Here is a 16,524-nt window from a genome sequence, read left to right as displayed (position 1 = left end):
AATGTAGGAGCAGGACTAGACACCCTCTATGTGACTGATGACTGGGATGAATGTAGGAGCAGGACCAGACACCCTCTATGTGACTGATGACTGGGATGAATGTAGGAGCAGGACTAGACACCCTCTATGTGACTGATGACTGGGATGAATGTAGGAGCAGGACCAGACACCCTCTATGTGACTGATGACTGGGATGAATGTAGGAGCAGGACTAGACACCCTCTATGTGACTGATGACTGGGATGAATGTAGGAGCAGGACCAGACACCCTCTATGTGACTGATGACTGGGATGAATGTAGGAGCAGGACTAGACACCCTCTATGTGACTGATGACTGGGATGAATGTAGGAGCAGAGAGCAGGAGCAGGACCAGACACCCTCTATGTGACTGATGACTGGGATGAATGTAGGAGCAGGACCAGACACCCTCTATGTGACTGATGACTGGGATGAATGTAGGAGCAGGACTAGACACCCTCTATGTGACTGATGACTGGGATGAATGTAGGAGCAGGACTAGACACCCTCTATGTGACTGGGATGAATGTAGGAGCAGGACCAGACATCCTCTATGTGACTGATGACTGGGATGAATGTAGGAGCAGGACCAGACATCCTCTATGTGACTGATGACTGGGATGAATGTAGGAGCAGGACCAGACACCCTCTATGTGACTGATGACTGGGATGAATGTAGGAGCAGGACCAGACATCCTCTATGTGACTGATGACTGGGATGAATGTAGGAGCAGGACCAGACACCCTCTATGTGACTGATGACTGGGATGAATGTAGGAGCAGGACCAGACACCCTCTATGTGACTGATGACTGGGATGAATGTAGGAGCAGGACCAGACACCCTCTATGTGACTGATGACTGGGATGAATGTAGGAGCAGAGAGCAGGAGCAGGACCAGACACCCTCTATGTGACTGATGACTGGGATGAATGTAGGAGCAGGACCAGACACCCTCTATGTGACTGATGACTGGGATGAATGTAGGAGCAGGACTAGACACCCTCTATGTGACTGATGACTGGGATGAATGTAGGAGCAGGACTAGACACCCTCTATGTGACTGGGATGAATGTAGGAGCAGGACCAGACATCCTCTATGTGACTGATGACTGGGATGAATGTAGGAGCAGGACCAGACATCCTCTATGTGACTGATGACTGGGATGAATGTAGGAGCAGGACCAGACACCCTCTATGTGACTGATGACTGGGATGAATGTAGGAGCAGGACCAGACATCCTCTATGTGACTGATGACTGGGATGAATGTAGGAGCAGGACCAGACACCCTCTATGTGACTGATGACTGGGATGAATGTAGGAGCAGGACCAGACACCCTCTATGTGACTGATGACTGGGATGAATGTAGGAGCAGGACCAGACACCCTCTATGTGACTGATGACTGGGATGAATGTAGGAGCAGGACCAGACACCCTCTATGTGACTGATGACTGGGATGAATGTAGGAGCAGGACTAGACACCCTCTATGTGACTGATGACTGGGATGAATGTAGGAGCAGGACCAGACACCCTCTATGTGACTGGGATGAATGTAGGAGCAAGACCAGACACCCTCTATGTGACTGATGACTGGGATGAATGTAGGAGCAGGACCAGACATCCTCTTTGTGACTGATGACTGGGATGAATGTAGGAGCAGGACTAGATACCCTCTGACTGGGATGTATGTAGGAGCAGGACCAGACACCCTCTATGTGACTGATGACTGGGATGAATGTAGGAGCAGGACTAGACACCCTCTATGTGACTGGGATGAATGTAGGAGCAGGACTAGACACCCTCTATGTGACTGGGATGAATGTAGGAGCAGGACTAGATACCCTCTGACTGGGATGAATGTAGGAGCAGGACCAGACACCCTCTATGTGACTGATGACTGGGATGAATGTAGGAGCAGGACTAGACACCCTCTATGTGACTGGGATGAATGTAGGAGCAGGACTAGACACCCTCTATGTGACTGATGACTGGGATGAATGTAGGAGCAGGACCAGACACCCTCTATGTGACTGATGACTGGGATGAATGTAGGAGCAGGACTAGACACCCTCTATGTGACTGATGACTGGGATGAATGTAGGAGCAGGACTAGACACCCTCTATGTGACTGATGACTGGGATGAATGTAGGAGCAGGACTAGACACCCTCTATGTGACTGATGACTGGGATGAATGTAGGAGCAGGACTAGACACCCTCTATGTGACTGATGACTGGGATGAATGTAGGAGCAGGACTAGACACCCTCTATGTGACTGGGATGAATGTAGGAGCAGGACTAGACACCCTCTATGTGACTGATGACTGGGATGAATGTAGGAGCAGGACCAGACACCCTCTATGTGACTGATGACTGGGATGAATGTAGGAGCAGGACCAGACACCCTCTATGTGACTGATGACTGGGATGAATGTAGGAGCAGGACTAGACACCCTCTATGTGACTGATGACTGGGATGAATGTAGGAGCAGGACTAGACACCCTCTATGTGACTGATGACTGGGATGAATGTAGGAGCAGGACTAGACACCCTCTATGTGACTGATGACTGGGATGAATGTAGGAGCAGGACTAGACACCCTCTATGTGACTGATGACTGGGATGAATGTAGGAGCAGGACTAGACACCCTCTATGTGACTGATGACTGGGATGAATGTAGGAGCAGGACCAGACACCCTCTATGTGACTGGGATGAATGTAGGAGCAGGACTAGACACCCTCTATGTGACTGATGACTGGGATGAATGTAGGAGCAGGACCAGACACCCTCTATGTGACTGATGACTGGGATGAATGTAGGAGCAGGACCAGACACCCTCTATTAGACTGATGACTGGGATGAATGTAGGAGCAGGACCAGACATCCTCTATGTGACTGATGACTGGGATGAATGTAGGAGCAGGACCAGACACCCTCTATGTGACTGATGACTGGGATGAATGTAGGAGCAGAGAGCAGGAGCAGGACTAGACACCCTCTATGTGACTGATGACTGGGATGAATGTAGGAGCAGGACTAGATACCCTCTATGTGACTGATGACTGGGATGAATGTAGGAGCAGGACCAGACACCCTCTATGAGACTGATGACTGGGATGAATGTAGGAGCAGGACTAGACACCCTCTATGTGACTGGGATGAATGTAGGAGCAGGACCAGACATCCTCTATGTGACTGATGACTGGGATGAATGTAGGAGCAGGACCAGACATCCTCTATGTGACTGATGACTGGGATGAATGTAGGAGCAGGACCAGACACCCTCTATGTGACTGATGACTGGGATGAATGTAGGAGCAGGACCAGACATCCTCTATGTGACTGATGACTGGGATGAATGTAGGAGCAGGACCAGACACCCTCTATGTGACTGATGACTGGGATGAATGTAGGAGCAGGACCAGACACCCTCTATGTGACTGATGACTGGGATGAATGTAGGAGCAGGACCAGACACCCTCTATGTGACTGATGACTGGGATGAATGTAGGAGCAGGACCAGACACCCTCTATGTGACTGATGACTGGGATGAATGTAGGAGCAGGACTAGACACCCTCTATGTGACTGATGACTGGGATGAATGTAGGAGCAGGACCAGACACCCTCTATGTGACTGGGATGAATGTAGGAGCAAGACCAGACACCCTCTATGTGACTGATGACTGGGATGAATGTAGGAGCAGGACCAGACATCCTCTTTGTGACTGATGACTGGGATGAATGTAGGAGCAGGACTAGATACCCTCTGACTGGGATGTATGTAGGAGCAGGACCAGACACCCTCTATGTGACTGATGACTGGGATGAATGTAGGAGCAGGACTAGACACCCTCTATGTGACTGGGATGAATGTAGGAGCAGGACTAGACACCCTCTATGTGACTGGGATGAATGTAGGAGCAGGACTAGATACCCTCTGACTGGGATGAATGTAGGAGCAGGACCAGACACCCTCTATGTGACTGATGACTGGGATGAATGTAGGAGCAGGACTAGACACCCTCTATGTGACTGGGATGAATGTAGGAGCAGGACTAGACACCCTCTATGTGACTGATGACTGGGATGAATGTAGGAGCAGGACCAGACACCCTCTATGTGACTGATGACTGGGATGAATGTAGGAGCAGGACTAGACACCCTCTATGTGACTGATGACTGGGATGAATGTAGGAGCAGGACTAGACACCCTCTATGTGACTGATGACTGGGATGAATGTAGGAGCAGGACTAGACACCCTCTATGTGACTGATGACTGGGATGAATGTAGGAGCAGGACTAGACACCCTCTATGTGACTGATGACTGGGATGAATGTAGGAGCAGGACTAGACACCCTCTATGTGACTGGGATGAATGTAGGAGCAGGACTAGACACCCTCTATGTGACTGATGACTGGGATGAATGTAGGAGCAGGACCAGACACCCTCTATGTGACTGATGACTGGGATGAATGTAGGAGCAGGACCAGACACCCTCTATGTGACTGATGACTGGGATGAATGTAGGAGCAGGACTAGACACCCTCTATGTGACTGATGACTGGGATGAATGTAGGAGCAGGACTAGACACCCTCTATGTGACTGATGACTGGGATGAATGTAGAAGCAGGACTAGACACCCTCTATGTGACTGATGACTGGGATGAATGTAGGAGCAGGACTAGACACCCTCTATGTGACTGATGACTGGGATGAATGTAGGAGCAGGACCAGACACCCTCTATGTGACTGATGACTGGGATGAATGTAGGAGCAGGACTAGACACCCTCTATGTGACTGATGACTGGGATGAATGTAGGAGCAGGACCAGACACCCTCTATGTGACTGGGATGAATGTAGGAGCAGGACTAGACACCCTCTATGTGACTGATGACTGGGATGAATGTAGGAGCAGGACCAGACACCCTCTATGTGACTGATGACTGGGATGAATGTAGGAGCAGGACCAGACACCCTCTATTAGACTGATGACTGGGATGAATGTAGGAGCAGGACCAGACATCCTCTATGTGACTGATGACTGGGATGAATGTAGGAGCAGGACCAGACACCCTCTATGTGACTGATGACTGGGATGAATGTAGGAGCAGAGAGCAGGAGCAGGACTAGACACCCTCTATGTGACTGATGACTGGGATGAATGTAGGAGCAGGACTAGATACCCTCTATGTGACTGATGACTGGGATGAATGTAGGAGCAGGACCAGACACCCTCTATGAGACTGATGACTGGGATGAATGTAGGAGCAGGACTAGACACCCTCTATGTGACTGATGACTGGGATGAATGTAGGAGCAGGACCAGACACCCTCTATGTGACTGATGACTGGGATGAATGTAGGAGCAGGACCAGACACCCTCTATGTGACTGATGACTGGGATGAATGTAGGAGCAGGACCAGACACCCTCTATGTGACTGATGACTGGGATGAATGTAGGAGCAGGACTAGACACCCTCTATGTGACTGATGACTGGGATGAATGTAGGAGCAGGACCAGACACCCTCTATGTGACTGATGACTGGGATGAATGTAGGAGCAGGACCAGACACCCTCTATGTGACTGATGACTGGGATGAATGTAGGAGCAGGACCAGACACCCTCTATGTGACTGGGATGAATGTAGGAGCAGGACTAGACACCCTCTATGTGACTGATGACTGGGATGAATGTAGGAGCAGGACCAGACACCCTCTATGTGACTGATGACTGGGATGAATGTAGGAGCAGGACCAGACACCCTCTATGTGACTGGGATGAATGTAGGAGCAGGACCAGACATCCTCTATGTGACTGATGACTGGGATGAATGTAGGAGCAGGACCAGACACCCTCTATGTGACTGATGACTGGGATGAATGTAGGAGCAGAGAGCAGGAGCAGGACTAGACACTTTCTATGTGACTGATGACTGGGATGAATGTAGGAGCAGGACCAGACACCCTCTATGTGACTGATGACTGGGATGAATGTAGGAGCAGGACCAGACACCCTCTATGTGACTGATGACTGGGATGAATGTAGGAGCAGGACTAGACACCCTCTATGTGACTGATGACTGGGATGAATGTAGGAGCAGGACCAGACACCCTCTATGTGACTGATGACTGGGATGAATGTAGGAGCAGGACCAGACACCCTCTATGTGACTGATGACTGGGATGAATGTAGGAGCAGGACCAGACACCCTCTATGTGACTGGGATGAATGTAGGAGCAGGACTAGACACCCTCTATGTGACTGATGACTGGGATGAATGTAGGAGCAGGACCAGACGACACACTTTTACCTTGTCAGCTCGGGGGATTCCATCTAGCAACCTTTCGGTTACTATGTGACTGATGACTGATATAAGGACATGTACGTGATAGGCCTTTCTGGCTTATATGATTATGATGGTCATAATGCTTCTTGGGTACGAGACGGAGCCGCTGAGGTCATGGGTACGAGACGGAGACGCTGTGCTGTGGTCATAGGTACGAGACGGAGCCACTGTGGTCATAGATACGAGACGGAGCCGCTGTGGTCATAGATACGAGACGGAGCCGCTGTGGTCATAGGTACGAGACGGAGACGCTGTGGTCATTGGTACGAGACGGAGCCGCTGAGGTCATGGGTACGAGACGGAGACGCTGTGCTGTGGTCATAGGTACGAGACGGAGCCACTGTGGTCATAGATACGAGACGGAGCCGCTGTGGTCATAGATACGAGACGGAGCCGCTGTGGTCATAGGTACGAGACGGAGACGCTGTGGTCATTGGTACGAGACGGAGCCGCTGCGGTCATAGGTACGAGACGGAGCCGCTGTGGTCATAGGTACGAGACGGAGCCGCTGTGCTGCGGTTATAGGTACGAGACGGAGCCACTGTGCTGCTGTCATAGGTACGAGACGGAGCCGCTGTGGTCATAGGTACGAGACGGAGCCGCTGTGCTGCGGTCATAGGTACGAGACGGAGCCACTGTGCTGCTGTCATAGGTACGAGACGGAGCCGCTGTGCTGCGGTCATAGGTACGAGAGGGAGCCACTGTGCTGCGGTCATAGGTACGAGAGGGAGCCACTGTGCTGCTGTCATAGGTACGAGAGGGAGCCGCTGTGCTGCTGTCATAGGTACGAGAGGGAGCCACTGTTAGCATGGCTGCGGTCATAGGTACGAGAGGGAGCCGCTGTGCTGCTGTCATAGGTACGAGAGGGAGCCGCTGTGCTGCTGTCATAGGTACGAGAGGGAGCCGCTGTGCTGTGGTCATAGGTACGAGACAGAGCCACTGTTAGCATGGTTGTGGTAAATATGATAAAACAATTATTCATTGCAACAACAAAGGATTTTAAGAAACAAACTTTCAAACAAAACTAATTTGAATAAATGTAGGTTTTGACACTTATGTAGGAGGTGTTATAACCAGCCATAAAATAACAGGTGTGACGCAAAGGATTTACTGCCGATACCGGACCAGGCCCAAATCCCCGTCCTTCGCCGATACAGGGGACGCAGATCCGGGAGCCTTGTGAGAATTTGTTTGGCGAGTGGGTAACCAACCAACGTGGAATCATTGGAGAATAAACTGGATGAGCTCCGTTCGAGACTATCCTACCAACCCACAGTGACCGTACGTACACACCCCAACCAGAAGCCATGGATTACAGGCAACATCCACACTAAGATAAAGGGTAGAGCTGCTGCTTTCAAGGAGCGGGACTGGGCGCTTATAAGAAATCCTGCTTTGCCCTTCGACAAACCATCCAACAGGGAAAAATCAATACAGGACTAAGACTGAATCCTTCTACACCGGCTCTGACACTCGTTGGATGTGGCAACGCTTGCAAACTATTACGGACTACAAATGGAAGCCCAGCCGCGAGCTGCCCAGTGACACGAGCCTACCAGATGAGCTAAATGACTTGTGCGCGCTTCAAGGCAAGCAACACTGAAGCATGCATGAGAGCATCAGCTGTTCCAGGCAACTGTGTGATCACGCTCTCCGTAGCCGATGTGATTTAAGACCTTTAAACAGGTCAACATTACCAGGACGTGTACTCAGAGCATGTGCTGACCAACTGAGTCTGTAATACCTACATGTTTAAAGCAGACCACCATAGTCCCTGTGCCCAAGAACACCAAGGTAACCTGCCTAAATGTCTACCAACCCGTAGCACTCAGTCCTGAAGCCATGAAGTGCTTTGAAAGGCTGGTCATGGCTCACATCAACACCATCATCCCATCATCCCGGCAACCCTAGACCCACTCCAATTTGCATACCGCCCAAACAGATCCACAGATGACACAATCTCTATTGCGCTCTACACTGCCCTTTCCCACATGTACAAAAGGAACACCTACGTGAGAATGCTATTTATTGACTACAGCTCAGCGTTCAACATCATAGTACCCTAAAAGCTCATCACTAAGCTAAGGACCCTGGGGTTAAACCCCTCCATCTGCAACTGGATCCTGGATTTCCTGACGGGCCGCCCCCAGGTGGTAAGGGTGGGTAACAACACATCTGCCTCGCTGATCCTCAACATGGAGGCCCCTCAGGGGTGCGTGCTTAGTCCCCTCCTGTACTCCCTGTTCCCCCACGACTGTGTGGCCAAGCACGACTCCAACACCATCATTAAGTTTGCTGACGACACAACGGTGGTAGGCCTGATCACCGACAACGATGAGACAGCCTATAGGGAGGAGGTCAGAGACCTGGCCAGTGTGGTACCAGGACAAAAACCTCTCCCTCAACATGATCAAGACAAAAGGAGATGATCGTGGACTACAGGAAAAGGAGGTCTGAGAACGCCCCCATTCTCATCGACGGGGCTGTAGTGGAGCAGGTTGAGAGCTTCAAGTTCCTTGGCGTCCACATCACCAACAAACTAGCATGGTCCAAACACACCGAGACAGTCTTTAAGAGGGCATTTCAAAAACTATTCCTCCTCAGGAGACTGAAAAGATTTGTCATGGGTCCTCAGATTCTCAAGAGGTTCCACAGCTGCACCATCGAGAGCATCCTGACTGGTTGCATCACCGTGTGCGCCATCACATGCATGTTGATTTTGTCCATCCGCACCAGACGCGATCAGGACACTCAAGTTGAAATATCAACACAAACTCTGAACCAACTATATTAATTTGGGGACAAATAGAAACACATGAAACATTCACGACAACTGCTCAACCTCTGATCGCAAGGCACTACAGAGGGTAGTGCGTACGGCCCAGTACATCACTGGGGCCAAGCTTCCAGCCTTGCAAGACCTCTATACCAGGCGGTGTCAGAGGAAGGACCTTTAAATTGTCAAAGACACCAGCCACCTTAGTCATAGACTGTTCTCTCTGCTACCGCACGGCAAGCAGTACCGGAGCACCAAGTCTAGGACCAAAAGGCTTCTAAACAGCTTCTACCCCCAAGCCATTAGACTCCTGAACATCTAATCAAAATGGCTACCCAGACTATTTGCATTAACCCCTCTTTTTTTACACTGCTGCTACTCTCTGTTTATTATCTATGCATAGTCACTTTACCTACATGTACACATTGGTGGAAAAAGTAACCAATTGTCATACATACCTTAATAGAAAGTTACTCAAGGAAAATTGAAAGTCACCCAGTAAAATACTACTTGAGTAAAAGTCTAAAAGTATTTGATTGTAAATATACTTGCAGTAAGTATCAAAAGTAAATGTAATTGCTCAATTTTACTTAAGTATGCAAAAGTAAAAAATATTTTCAAATTCCTTATATTAAGGAAAGCAGATGGCACCATTTTGTCTTTTTTTAAATTCACAGATAGCCAGGGGCACACTACGACACTCTGACACCCAGACATCATTACAGATAGCCAGGGGCACACTACGACACCCTGGGGCACACTACGACACCCAGGGGCACACTACGACACCCGGACACTACGACACCCAGGGGCACGCTACGACACCCAGACACCCAGACATCATTACAGATAGCCAGGGGCACACTACGACACCCAGGGGCACGCTACGACACCCAGACACCCAGACATCATTACAGATAGCCAGGGGCACACTACGACACTCTGACACTACGACACCCAGACACGCTACGACACCCAGGGGCACGCTACGACACGCTACGACACCCAGACACTACGACACCCAGGGGCACGCTACGACACCCAGGGGCACACTACGACACGCTACGACACCCAGGGGCACGCTACGACACCCAGGGGCACGCTACGACACCCAGGGGCACGCTACGACACCCAGGGGCACGCTACGACACCCAGGGGCACGCTACGACACCCAGGGGCACGCTACGACACCCAGGGGCACGCTACGACACCCAGGGGCACGCTACGACACCCTGACACCATTACAGATAGCCAGGGGCACACTACGACACCCGGACACCCTGACACCCTGACACCCTGACACCCTGACACCCTGACACCCTGACACCCTGACACCCTGACACTCTGACACTCTGACACTCTGACACTCTGACACTCTGACACTCTGACACTCTGACACTCTGACACTCTGACATCATTTACGAAAGATGTATTTGTGTTTATTGAGTCCGCCAGTAGGGATGTAGGGACGACCACGTGTTCTCTTGATAAGTGCGTGAATTGGACCATTTTCCTGTCCTGCTAAGCATTCAAAATGTAACGAGTACTTTTTGGATATAAAAAGTACTATTTATTTTTTAGGAATGTAGTGAAGTCAAAGTAATACTTGTTAAAAATATCAAAAGTAAAAGTACAGATACCCCAAAAAACTACTTAAGTAGTACTTTAAAGTACCTCAACTAACCTGTACCCCCGCACATTAACTCGATACCGGTACCCCCTGTATATAGCCTCCACATTAACTCAATACCGGTACCCCCTGTGTATAGCCTCCACATTAACTCAATACCGGTACCCCCTGTGTATAGCCTCCACATTAACTCAATACCGGTACCCCCTGTGTATAGCCTCGTTATTGTTATTTTATTGTTACTTTTTTTTATTTTTTTATTTTATTATTTTTTTTATCCCCTTTTCTCCCCAATTTTCGTTGTATCCAATCGCTAGTAATTACTATCTTGTCTCATCGCTACAACTCCCGTACGGGCTCGGGAGAGACGAAGGTCGAAAGCCATGCGTCCTCCGAAGCACAACCCAACCAGCTGTACTGCTTCTTAACACAGCGCGCCTCCAACCCGGAAGCCAGCCGCACCAATGTGTCGGAGGAAACACTGTGTACCTGGCCCCCCTTGGTTAGTGCGCACTGCGCCCGGCCCGCCACAGGAGTCGCTGGAGCGCGATGAGACAAGGATATCCCTACCGGCCAAACCCTCCCTACCCCGGACGACGCTAGCCCAATTGTGCGTCGCCCCACGGACCTCCCGGTCGCGGCCGGCTGCGACAGAGCCTGGGAGCGAACCCAGAGACTCTGGTGGCGCAGTTAGCACTGCGATGCAGTGCCCTAGACCACTGCGCCACCCGGGAGGCCCTTAATTGTTACTTTTTACAAAAGTATTATTCTTTTGCTTTTATTTTATTTAGTAAATATTTCCTTAACTCTTTTCTTCTAACTGCATTGTTGGCTAAGGGCTTGTAAAGTAAGCATCTCACGGTAAGGTCATTTGACGAATACAATTTGATTTGATGACACTTATGACCATATTATGATAAGTTATAACTTATGTCAGCTGTTATGACATATTGTGACATGGTTATAACTGTGTCATAACGTTATGATGCTGGTGTCAAGCGTTACCCAAAGGGTTTTCAGTCATGTCTTTACAACTTTCTCCTCTTCCTCCTCTGGGCACCTTCTAGGCAACAAGACTTCTTCCTCCCCTCCAGGTGTGTACAGGTCAGAACTCATCCTCTCCAGGTGTGTACAGGTCAGAACTCATCCTCTCCAGGTGTGTACAGGTCAGAGCTCATCCTCTCCAGGTGTGTACAGGTCAGAACTCATCCTCTCCAGGTGTGTACAGGTCAGAACTCATCCTCTCCAGGTGTGTACAGGTCAGAACTCATCCTCTCCTCCCCTCTAGGTGTGTACAGGTCAGAACTCATCCTCTCCAGGTGTGTACAGGTCAGAACTCATCCTCTCCAGGTGTGTACAGGTCAGAACTCATCCTCCCCTCTAGGTGTGTACAGGTCAGAACTCATCCTCTCCAGGTGTGTACAGGTCAGAACTCATCCTCTCCAGGTGTGTACAGGTCAGAACTCATCCTCTCTAGGTGTGTACAGGTCAGAACTCATCCTCTCCTCCCCTCTAGGTGTGTAAAGGTCAGAACTCATCCTCTCCTCTCTAGGTGTGTACAGGTCAGAACTCATCCTCTCCTCTAGGTGTGTACAGGTCAGAACTCATCCTCTCCTCCCCTCTAGGTGTGTACAGGTCAGAACTCATCCTCTCCCAGGTATAGCGAGGTCATATCTAGATCCAGCATGCATTGCTCTGCCTCAGTCAGTCCATAGGGGGAGTCTCCAGACAGAGGAAGAGACCTGCACCTCCCCTTCCTTTGTTCACTGGCAGACACGCTAAATGTGGAGCTGCGCTGCCTCTGCTGCTGTGGGTTATGGCGCCCCTGCTGGTCGGAGGCGGTGTTGCAGGACTGAGCTTCTCTCAGCTTCCTGGCCAGGATATTTCTCTGAATCGGGGAAGGGCCTCGACGGTTCCAGTTATGTTCAGCCCGCTCCGCCCGGTCCGGGGTGAGGTAAGCAGTGCAGCCACGAGACCCCACCCCTGGTCCACCTATACCTGAAGTCCCACCTCTCTCTCCTCTATCTTCACCTCCTTCTCTTCTATCGCCAATCCTCCGCCTCTCCCTCTCCAGGGTGAGTTCCGGGTTGCTAAGCAGCTCAGATCCTAACATGGCCGCCGTTGTAGTGTTGGTCTCTGTGTGTTCGGGGTCAGAGATCAAGTAGGTGGTGTTGTTTTCAGCGTGTTTGGGTTTGTTACTGAAACACGGAGGACATCCAGTCTCCACCCAGGGTCTTCTCCTGTCGTCCCCAGGCCAAAGGGGTCGCGGTTTGGGCCTGGCCCAGTCAGGGGTGCTCTGCTCTGGGATGGGATAGGGTGGGTAGGCCGGGTTCTGGGTCTCCGAGGTTCCTCGGATCCTACAGCTGCCCTCGGGGAGGGTCCTGGTGCGGGGACCCACCTGAATTAATGAATGGCTGAATTAATCATTAATTGTGCATATGTACACTGTCATTTGAGTACAACAATACATACATTAAATATTATCAAGGAGTAAAAACACAAAGCCTACTGACTTATTTCCATTGTGGGGTTATAACCTCCCCGGGTGTTATTGGTTATTACCTCCCCGGGTGTTATTGGTTATTACCTCCCCGGGTGTTATTGGTTATTACCTCCCCGGTTGTTATTGGTTATTACCTCCCCGGGTGTTATTGGTTATTACCTCCCCGGGTGTTATTGGTTATTACCTCCCCGGGTGTTATTGGTTATTACCTCCCCGGGTGTTATTGGTTATTACCTCCCCGGTTGTTATTGGTTATTACCTCCTCGGTTGTTATTGGTTATTACCTCCTCGGTTGTTATTGGTTATTACCTCCCCGGTTGTTATTGGTTATTACCTCCCCGGGTTGTTATTGGTTATTACCTCCCCGGTTGTTATTGGTTATTACCTCCCCGGTTGTTATTGGTTATTACCTCCCCGGGTTGTTATTGGTTATTACCTCCCCCGGTGTTATTGGTTATTACCTCCCCGGGTTGTTATTGGTTATTACCTCCCCGGGTGTTATTGGTTATTACCTCCCCGGGTGTTATTGGTTATTACCTCCCCGGGTGTTATTGGTTATTACCTCCCCGGGTGTTATTGGTTATTACCTGGGTCTGACTCCTCTCCCTGTGGGGGCGACATGGGGCTGCTGGGGGAGGTGGGGGCTTGGTGACGTGAAAGCTGGATGTCCGTCTACAGTTTGGGTTTTTCTGGTACGAGTTGGAGGGAACGCCTCCTCCTCCCATCCCTCCTAACCCAGTCCTCTCCACCATCTCCACCCAGTCTGCCGTGCGGTCTCGTCGTTTGGAGCTCCCGCCACCTCCTCCCCCGCCTTCTCTCATGTATCCGGCCACGGGAGGCCCCAGGACGAGCTCCACCCTGGGGCTCAGTCTGTCTGGCAGAGTAACCGAGCTGCGCTGTGGGACCCTGGGCTCGGGGAAGGGGGCGGTGATACGAAACCGGCTCAGATTAGAATCCTCTTCCTGGAGGTCCAGGGGGCTGGGGTTGGGGCTGAGCCCAGGGAAGGTGAACCCTGGCTGGGTAGGGGTGGAGGTGGGGGAGTCCTCCAGAAGAGTGTCGTGGACAGGGCTCTGTGAGACATGATAGAGCTGGGTGGCTTCCTTTAAACCTCTCTTCTTCATCTCTTTTAACTGCTGCTGGGCCAGACGGTACCTGGAGAATACAGTCATATAGTTAACCCTTCAGCTGCTGCTGAACCAGACGATACCTGGAGAATACAGTCATATAGTTAACCCTTCAGCTGCTGAACCAGACGATACCTGGAGAATACAGTCATATAGTTAACCCTTCAGCTGCTGCTGAACCAGACGATACCTGGAGAATACAGTCATATAGTTAACCCTTCAGCTGCTAAACCAGACGGTAACTTGAGAGTACAGTCATATAGTTAACCCTTCAGCTGCTGAACCAGACGATACCTGGAGAATACAGTCATATAGTTAACCCTTCAGCTGCTGAACCAGACGGTACCTGGAGAATACAGTCATATAGTTAACCCTTCAGCTGCTGCTGAACCAGACGATACCTGGAGAATACAGTCATATAGTTAACCCTTCAGCTGCTGAACCAGACGGTACCTGGAGAATACAGTCATATAGTTAACCCTTCAGCTGCTGCTGAACCAGACGATACCTGGAGAATACAGTCATATAGTTAACCCTTCAGCTGCTGAACCAGACGATACCTTTAAGGTGCATTACCACCACCAACTGGACTGGAGTGTGGACCTCAGTTCATCTTTCAATCACCCACGTGGGTATATGCTCCTAAAAACCAATGAGGAGATGGGAGAGGCGGGACTTGCAGCACGTCAAGTGTAAAAAAAAAATAGAACAAAGTTCTATTTTGTCGCCTGGCTTCGCAGATGCTTGTTGGCGCGCGCCCAGTTTGGATAAAATGATTGAAAAACATGTGTACATTTATTTTGCAACATTCGCACACTTAACGCAAGCGGTGTGGTCAGCATCTAATACTACAGTTATTCCCAGTACTTCAGCTGGAACACAGTTATTCCCCGTACTTCAGCTGGAACACTACAGTTATTCCCCGTACTTCAGCTAGAACACTACAGTTATTCCCCGTACTTCAGCTGGAACACTACAGTTATTCCCCGTACTTCAGCTGGAACACTACAGTTATTCCCCATACTTCAGCTGGAACACTACAGTTATTCCCCATACTTCAGCTGGAACACTGCAGTTATTCCCCGTACTACAGTTATTCCCCGTACTTCAGCTGGAACACTGTAGTTATTCCCCGTACTTCAGCTGGAACACTGCAGTTATTCCCCGTACTTCAGCTGGAACACTACAGTTATTCCCCATACTTCAGCTGGAACACTACAGTTATTCCCCGTACTTCAGCTGGAACACTGCAGTTTTTCCCCGTACTTCAGCTGGAACACTACAGTTATTCCCCGTACTTCAGCTGGAACACTACAGTTATTCCCCGTACTACAGTTATTCCCCGTACTTCAGCTGGAACACTACAGTTATTCCCTGTACTTCAGCTGGAACACTGCAGTTATTCCCCGTACTTCAGCTGGAACACTACAGTTATTCCCCATACTTCAGCTGGAACACTGCAGTTATTCCCCGTACTACAGTTATTCCCCGTACTTCAGCTGGAACACTGTAGTTATTCCCCGTACTTCAGCTGGAACACTGCAGTTATTCCCCGTACTTCAGCTGGAACACTACAGTTATTCCCCATACTTCAGCTGGAACACTACAGTTATTCCCCGTACTTCAGCTGGAACACTACAGTTATTCCCCGTACTTCAGCTGGAACACTACAGTTATTCCCCGTACTTCAGCTGGAACACTACAGTTATTCCCCGTACTACAGTTATTCCCCGTACTTCAGCTGGAACACTACAGTTATTCCCTGTACTTCAGCTGGAACACTGCAGTTATTCCCTGTACTTCAGCTGGAACACTGCAGTTATTCCCTGTACTTCAGCTGGAACACTACAGTTATTCCCAGTTCTTCAGCTGGAACACTACAGTTATTCCCCGTACTACAGTTATTCCCCGTACTTCAGCTGGAACACTACAGTTATTCCCCGTACTTCAGCTAGAACACTACAGTTATTCCCCGTACTTCAGCTGGAACACTACAGTTATTCCCCGTACTACAGTTATTCCCCGTACTTCAGCTGGAACACTACAGTTATTCCCCGTACTTCAGCTAGAACACTACAGTTATTCCCCGTACTTCAGCTGGAACACT

The 16,524-nt window shown here is 50.0% G+C and overlaps 1 protein-coding gene across 1 annotated transcript in view; it reads right to left on the bottom strand.

Annotated features, from left to right (window-relative positions):
- Positions 1–9,922: 9,922 nt before the first annotated feature.
- Positions 9,923–16,524, bottom strand: part of LOC129864163 (thrombospondin type-1 domain-containing protein 1) — an 81,430-nt gene continuing 74,828 nt past the window's right edge. Inside the window, exons 10-11 of the mRNA XM_055936833.1 lie at positions 13,881–14,445; positions 9,923–13,188 (exon numbers count right to left, since the gene is read on the bottom strand). Coding sequence (XP_055792808.1) covers positions 12,427–13,188; positions 13,881–14,445 — 1,327 coding nt within the window. The 3' untranslated portion in view covers positions 9,923–12,426. The remainder of the gene's footprint in view (positions 13,189–13,880; positions 14,446–16,524) is intronic.

Source organism: Salvelinus fontinalis, chromosome 10, assembly GCF_029448725.1.
Source record: "Salvelinus fontinalis isolate EN_2023a chromosome 10, ASM2944872v1, whole genome shotgun sequence".
NCBI classification, from domain to species: domain Eukaryota; kingdom Metazoa; phylum Chordata; class Actinopteri; order Salmoniformes; family Salmonidae; genus Salvelinus; species Salvelinus fontinalis.
This window is presented reverse-complemented; position numbering and strand designations above follow the sequence as displayed.